Source organism: Tupaia chinensis, unplaced genomic scaffold (assembly GCF_000334495.1).
Source record: "Tupaia chinensis unplaced genomic scaffold, TupChi_1.0 Scaffold145814_1, whole genome shotgun sequence".
NCBI classification, from domain to species: Eukaryota; Metazoa; Chordata; class Mammalia; order Scandentia; family Tupaiidae; genus Tupaia; species Tupaia belangeri.
The window spans coordinates 1,921,116-1,928,938 of record NW_006205672.1 but is presented as its reverse complement, the minus strand read 5'-3'; the positions used below and the strand labels follow the sequence as shown (position 1 = coordinate 1,928,938).

Sequence of the window (7,823 nt, the reverse complement as noted above, 5' to 3'; positions counted from 1 at the left end):
CTCCTCTCGGGATCTTGGGCACACATGCACACGCGCCCGGCTTGAGTTTTAAGCCACCAGGTCCGGGACTCAAACCTCGGTCGACTATGTGGGAGTCATGTGACATAGCCATTACGCCAACTGCTGGTCCCCAACCTAGAATTTTATATCCAGTGAAATTATCCTTCAAAAGTGAAGAATAAATACTAAGACAAAAACCGAGGGAGTTCATGTCCCATAAACTTGCCCTGTAAAAGCTATTTAAAGACGTTATTAAGGAGGCTGGCATGGTGAAGATGGCTGGACTTCCATATAACTGACCACAGTCTGAGTCCCAGGCCTGAGAGCTTGCTTTCTTGCTTTTCTTCTCTGTCTCTAGTCAACTTCAAAAAAACAAAATAAAATGTTTTTCTTTTTCTAAAGAAGTTATTAAGTAAAATGTGTCAAAAACTCATATACAGAGGAAAGCATGAAGATAAACAATTTGCCAGTTTTAAGAATACTTGTTTAGTCAACATCTTGAACATACTCCTTCAGGATGATATTTTCTGCAACTATGTGAAAAGTACACACAGTCATAAAATTGACCAGCAGATGGCATAGTGGTTATGTCACTGGACTGCCACGTAGTCTTATCACGGTCTGAGTCACTCCAGTGACTTAAACTCAGGCTGAGCATGTGTGCATGTGTGCCCAAGGTCCTGAGAGGAGAAAGAAGGGATTGCGGTGTGGCCATCCCCTCTGGGAGTTGATTTCTGTTTTCTGTCTGTCTCTCCAGCGAGTTCATGCACTCTAGAGCAAAAATCTCCAAAAAAAAACCAACCAACAAACTTGGGACCAGCAGTTGGCGTAATGGCTATGTTGCTGGACTCTCATGTAGTTGATCATGGTTCGAGTCCCGGACCCAGTGGCTTAAACTCACGCTGGGCACATGTGCATGTGTGCCCAAGATTCAGCGAGGAGAATGGAGGAGAAAAGAGTGTGGTGTGGTCATCCCCCCTGGGGGGTGATTTCTCACTTTCTGTCTCTCTGTCTTTCTCTGTCTTTCTGGTGAGCGCACGTGCCCTATAGCAAAAACCTCTCCAAAAAAAACAAAACAAACAAACCGCAAAACTGTAGCACATTAACAATGATTTTGTATGTAATGTTTCCTCTGTTTACTGCCCTGGATCTTCTTTTTCAGCCTGGAAAGATACTTCAAGCGTAAGTTCAAAGCTGGCCCTCTGGTCCGTTGGTTAAGGGAGCTGGATTACACATGGCCCACAGCAAGGTTTGAATCCTGGCTCTAACAGGCATGTACACATGCCTGTAATCTGGATGGGGTAAAGAAATGAAGGAAAAGGGCATGACCTGGTCCTACTGGGTGGGGTGTCTTTTTCTCTCTTTGTCTCTCTGGTGAGTGCGTGTGCTGACAAACTAAAAAAATTGAAAAAGACAGACAGGAAGAAAAAAACAAAAGGTTATAAAACTGCACAGAGACCAGAAAGCCAATAATTGATCTTTATTATACAGAAATGTGAAGGCCAAATGCATTAAACAAGAAATGTGTTTGGCAGTGAAAAGATGCAAATGAAAGACATTCTCATCTTAATGAGATACACTATGCAAATAAACACTGATTAGGAATTGCAAGAAAGAACTCAGTCAGCTTCTATCCCCTCATAGAGCTGAAACTTTCCACAGGAAAACCTGGTTTCAATTCATGCTGAATTGTTCGACTGGAAAGAGGAGCTAAGTCAGGTACAGACAACATGGACTGGCTTTTTTTTTTAGAATTATTTAACTTTATTTATTTATTTAAATTTGACCAAAGAGGGACAGAGCAAGAGAGAGAAAGTCGCCAGGTCTGGGCCGGGAACTGCAGAGCTGCAGTCGGCCCTATGGGAGTCAAGCGCCCTTAACCACGCCTCCTGCCCACCCCAGCTTTTGTATTTTTAGAGAGCCAGACTGAAGCTCTTTTCAGATTCACATTTAGAATTTGTTTCATATTACAATTTATATCTCTATTCACCTAGAGGACATTGGAAGTGAAAAGTGAAAAAAAAAAAGTCAACTGAGTTGGAAAAGTTTTGTGGGGCTAATCAGGTTTGGAGCAGTGGATGAAGCTATAATTATTCATCTACTTACTTCTGATCAGAATCTGATGTGTATTTGGGTCAGCTGTACTAGCTCTCTGATAGTCTGTAATGGTCAGGGAGCAAGATCCAATTAAAGTATAATAAATGTGGGGCCGGCAGGTGGCATAGTGGTTACGGTACTGGACTCTGACATGGCCGAGTGTGGTTTGAGTCCCAGACCTGGTGGCTTGAAAATCACTTTGGGCATATGTGCATTCATGCCCAAAAATCCTGAGAGGAGAATGCAGAAGTGATTGTGGCATGGCCATCCCCCTTGAGGGATGATTTCTCACTTTCCTTTACATCTCTCTACAGTGAGCACATAAACCTTATGGCAAAAACCTAAAAAACAAAAGTATAATAAATGCTTGACATTAGTACGACTTGGTGCCTATCTTTAGAGCCTCAAATATTGAACTTTATACCAGCATGTTTTTAATATCAAATTGTCCCTCTAAATAGGATATATCTTAAGAAAGTTTCTCTTTGCCCTCATTACTAAAGCAAAAAAAGTTTCAAGGATTTGGCCTGAATGATGGTTGTGTTAAAACAAGACTGATGATTAAGAGGGAATCTGTGGATTAAATATAGAACAAAACTACTCCAAGAACCCCTAAATGTAGACAGAATTTATCAATTTGTGTAGGAAGTCAAAAGTAGTGAACAGGAAGATCTTGAGTTTAGACCTACTATCTGGACTGGGGTTGCTGCTATTTGGTAACTGAAACTAACAATTCCTTCAGTTCAACCAGAGCAGATATTTAGAGTCTGGAGGAAATAGGATAGTCAGGTGCTAGAAGATGGAAATTCTCAAGTCACTTCCCTCCCTTATAAATTCTAATACTGGTTAAGAGATACTTTTTTATTCCTTCCATTTGGACTTCTAAGAATGAGGGAGAAGGATACTGCGAAGATGGAGTATAGAATGTATTTCTAGCTCAAGAATTATGAGATCCCAGTAATTAAATTTGGGACATTTCCATTAAGTTAGAAAAGGAAAGATGAGAAAAATCACTAGTAGGACATATAATCCCAGAGACTACTTGCTCCAAAAATTAGTTGTGGTTCCACTGCTCCTAACTCAAAAAGACAGCTATTTCAATAAGCTACATTATATAGCAGAATCTTAGAGACAAAGGCTGTGAAAACATGTATTTAAGATAGAAAACAAACTTAGAAAAATAAATGGTCTGTTCTTCATCTCATTCACAGTCTATGGCTGTAGAATTCTGAACCTCACTTAGATGTTCCTATTTATCTAAAAGCACAATGGATGACTAAACCAAGAGAAGGGAGAAAATATTTATTGGGTGGTGGATTCACCCAGTTTATTCACCTATGGAATGGATGTACAGGGAGAAATCAAATCTACTTATAATGGTCAAAGTCTATGGAGAGGCCCTAAAGTTGGTCTCCCTAAAATCATGAGCCTGATTCAAGAGAAGGAAAAAGATGATGAAAACATCTCATCACACAAAACTCAGTGATGGGGTCTCTGACAGTCATCAGCCAGCAGGGGAAAAGGAGAAACCCACCTGCCGCCTTTAGGATTTATTGAAGGCTGCCAGCACAGCCCAGATCATCTCTGTGGCACTGTGCTTTGTCCCTTCCACTTCAGGGTCCAGTTCTATCAAGTCCTTGGCTCGATTCATTGCCACGTCATACTTGTCATCTGTCAGAGAGGAGAAGACATTCTCCAGCACATCTGAGGAGTGGGCTAGCACCAAGAGAGCTAGTGTTCGCTTGTCCATGCGCTGAGGGTCATTTACCCACCGCTCTAGGACACTGTCTTGAAGTTTTTTCACTAATCGCTGTTTCTCTGTTGTATTGGTCACTGGATGAGTAGTCATGTCAAATAGTAGGAAATTCTGCTTCTCAGTGGTTAGAATACCCTTCTCCACTAGGTTCTTTGCAATTCGCTCTCTTACATTTCTTAGCTGGTATTGTAGTTTGAAGGGGTTCCAGGTCTCACCTATAGGAAAAAGAAACAGGACATAGTTCAACAATGAAAGGAAAACAAAATGAAAAAGTAAATTAGGTACCTGAAGCCTTGAACAATTAAAATATTTTAAAGCATAATCTCTATTTATTCAACAATCCATTTAATCCTTATAGTTTATACTATGGTTTTGATTCCAGTGTTTTTTTTTTTTTTTTTTAAATTTAAACCACCCTCAAAAAGTGTCATCAAGGACTTCCATATTGCTGGAGCTTATTGACTCTATTTATTATTATTTTTTTAATCTGCTAGAGTGTGTATGTGCTCACTGGAGAGAGAGAGAGACAGAGAGAAAGGAAGTGAGAAATCACCTTCAATGGGGCACAGTTATGCCACCATTCCTTTTCCCCCATTCTTCCTTTCAGGAGTTTGGGCATGCATGCAAATATACCCAGCATGTTTTCCAAGTTGCTGGTTCTGAGACTCGAATTGCACAGTTGGTCATGTGAGATCCAACTGTTTTAACCACCACATCACTGGTTGGCCCTCTTTTTTCTTTTTAAAAAATTCAATTAACATATAATATTGGTACATATTTTTAAGAATACAGTGTGGTTTTAGAGTATTAGAATAGAATGTAAGGGGGCCACCAGGTGGCATGGTGGTTAAGGGTGCTGGACTCCTACATGGCTGGCTGTGGTTTGAATTCCGGACTTGGTGGCTTGCTTTCTCACTTTCCCAGTCTCTCCTTCTCTCTCTCTTACTCTGTCCCTCTCTGGTCAAATTAAAAATAAATAAATAAAGTTAAATAAAATAATAATAATAAAAAAATAGAATGTATAGGGCCAGTCCCTTAGTGTAGTGGTTAACTGCTGTGCATAGAAAGTCAGATCCTACATGGCTGACTGTAGTTTGAGTCCTACTCTGATGGCTTGAAAATCACATAGAGTTGGGGACCAGCAGGTGGCATGGTGGTTAAAGTGCTGGAAACTCCCACATGGCTGACCACAGTTCAAGTCCTGGACCTGGTGGCTTGCTTTTTCACTTTCCCTGTCTCTCTCTCTCTCTCAGTCTGTCTCTGATCAAATTAAAATAAGTGAATTAATAAAGAGAAATAAATAATTTTAATAAAAATGAAAAGAAAATCACATGGAGCAAGTGGACATGTATCACCAAAATCCTGATGATATGGAAAAATGAAGAAAAAGGACTGTGGAATGATCGTGCCCCACTGGAAGGTTCTCTCTTTCTCCCTCTAGTGAGAATGCAAGGGAAAAATAATACAAGGGGTCAGCAGGTGATGTGATGGTTAAGGTGCTAGACTCCCACATAGTTGAACGTGGTTTGAGTCCCAGACCTGGCAGCTTGATAATCATGCCAGGCATATGTGCATGTGTGCCCAGAATCCTGAGAGGAGAGTGGAGGAGAAGAGACTGTGGCATGGCCATCTCTCCTGGGGCGTGATTTCTCACTTTCCCTTTCTTTGTCTTTCTCCAGCTAGCACATGCCCCCTGTGGTCAAAAAAAAACTTAAAATAATAATGTGTAATGATAGCAAATAAACTTAGAGAAATATTAAATGGTTTGCCCTTCATCCCATTCACAGTCTGTGGCTGTAGAACTCTGAATCTTACTTAGATGTTCCTGCTTATCTAAAACGATCATTGGCATACGATCATTGGCATACTTAGCATCTCAATTGCTTGTCTTTACTTGGGTTGGAAACAATCAAAAATCCTTTTTTGTTATTTTGAGATGCATAGCAATTTTTTAAAAGACTTATTTATTATTATTATTTTAGAGACAGATTTTTGGTATAGGACACATGTGCTTGCCAGGGACAGAGAGACATAGAGAGACAGAAAGCAAAAAATCATGCCCCACCTCACCAGGTGGGATGGCCATGCTGCAATCCCTTCTCCATTCTCCTCTTGGGATTTTGGACACACATGCGCCTGCCCAGCATGAGTATTAAGCCACAGGATCCAGGACTAGAACCGTGATCAACTACATAGGAGTTCAGTGACATAACCATTATGTCATCTGGTCTCATTATTATTATTTTTTTTAAGAGAGTTTTTTGCTATAGGGCACACATGCTTGCTGGAGAGACTGAGAAAGTCAGAAAGACAGAAAGCAAGAAATCACCCCCTTAGGGGGAATGGCCATGTTGCAATTCCTTCTCCATCCCCCTCTCGGGATTTTGGGCATGAACACAAACCTGCCTGGTATGAGTTTCAAGCTGCCAGGCCCAGGACTCGAACTGCAGTCAGCCATGTGGGAGGCCAGTGATGTAACCATTCTGCCATCTGCTGGTCCCTAATTTTATTATTTTTTAATTTGACCGGAGAGAGACAGAGAGAATGGGGGAAAGTGAGAAGGCAAATCACTAGGTCTGGGACTTGAACTGTGGTCAGCCATGTGGGAGTCCAGCACCTTAAACACCATAGCACCTGCTAGCCCCTACAAAGCATTTTTTTTTTTTTTTACCTTCTATATTCCTCCCATTTATTTATTTATTTATTTATGCATTAATATTATATTTTAAATGTCAGAATGTGTGTGCACTTGCTAGGGAGAGAGGGGGAGTCGGAGGGGAACAAAGCACATCCAGTGGTATGTGGTCACACTGCAATCCCTTCTCCTTCATTTCTCTATCCTATTGAGATTTTGGGAAAACATGTACACATGCCTTGAGTGTTTTTCAAACTCCCAGGGTCAGGACTGAACCATGGTTGGCCATGTGAGATCTAGTTTCCTTAATCACTAGGAACAGAAAAAAAAAAGAATCCAGAAATAAACTGTCATATATATGATCAACTAAGCTGCTGCTGCTGCTTCTTTTTTTTTTTTTTTTTTTCAATTTGACATGGACACTCACCAAGAGAAACAGAGAGAGAAAGTGAGAAAGCATCTCCCCATAGGGCATGTTCATGCCACAATCCTTTCTCCTTCATTTCTCCCTCCTTTTGGGATTTTGGACACATATGTGCCCAGCATGCCAGATCTGGAACTCAAATCATATGGTTAGCCATGTGGGATCCAGCCACTTTAAGTACTACGTCATGATCTGGCTCCAGTCAACTGATTTTTGAAAAGGCTGTCAAAACCACTCAATTGGGAAAGGACAGTCTTTTCAACAAAAGGTGCTGGAAAAACAATATATATATGTAAAAGAATAAAGTTGGATTTTTACCTTGCACTATATAGAAAAATTAATTAAAAATGTATCAATGATCCAAAGTTAAGAACTAAAATTATAAAACTCTTAGAAGAAAACATTGAGAAAAAATTTTTTAAAAAAATATTTATTTAGGGAACCAGCAGTTAGCGTAATGGCTATGTCGCTGGACTCCCATGTAGTCAACCGTGGTTCGCGTCCCGGACCCGGTGACTTAAAACTCACGCCGGGTGCGTGTGCGTGCGTGCCCAAGATCCCGAGAGGAGAATGGAGGAGAAGGGACTGCGGCGTGACCATCCCCCCGGGGGGCGATTTCTTGCTTTCTATCTCTATATCGCTCTCTCTGTCTGTCTGGCAAGCGCACGCGCCCTATAGCAAAAACCTCTCAAAAAAACCCCAAAAAATTTATTTAATTTTATTCATTCATTCATTTTAATTTGACCAGAGAGAGAGAAAGTGGACGCCACCAGGTCCGGGCCTCGAACCATGGTCAGCCATGTGGGAGTGTCCAGCACCTTAACCACCATGCCACCTGCTGGTCCCAAGGAAAAAGAAATTTCAAAGAGGTTTTTGCCTTAGTGTGTATATACTTTTTTTTTTTCGAGAGG

The 7,823-nt window shown here is 40.9% G+C and overlaps 1 protein-coding gene across 2 annotated transcripts in view; it reads right to left on the bottom strand.

Annotated features, from left to right (window-relative positions):
• Positions 1-2,807: 2,807 nt before the first annotated feature.
• Positions 2,808-7,823, bottom strand: part of GOLPH3L (golgi phosphoprotein 3 like) — a 47,054-nt gene continuing 42,038 nt past the window's right edge. For both annotated transcript variants that reach the window (XM_006168457.3, XM_006168456.3), the window contains exon 5: positions 2,808-4,068. In XM_006168457.3, the coding sequence (XP_006168519.1) occupies positions 3,641-4,068 (428 nt within the window). In that variant the 3' untranslated portion in view covers positions 2,808-3,640. The remainder of the gene's footprint in view (positions 4,069-7,823) is intronic.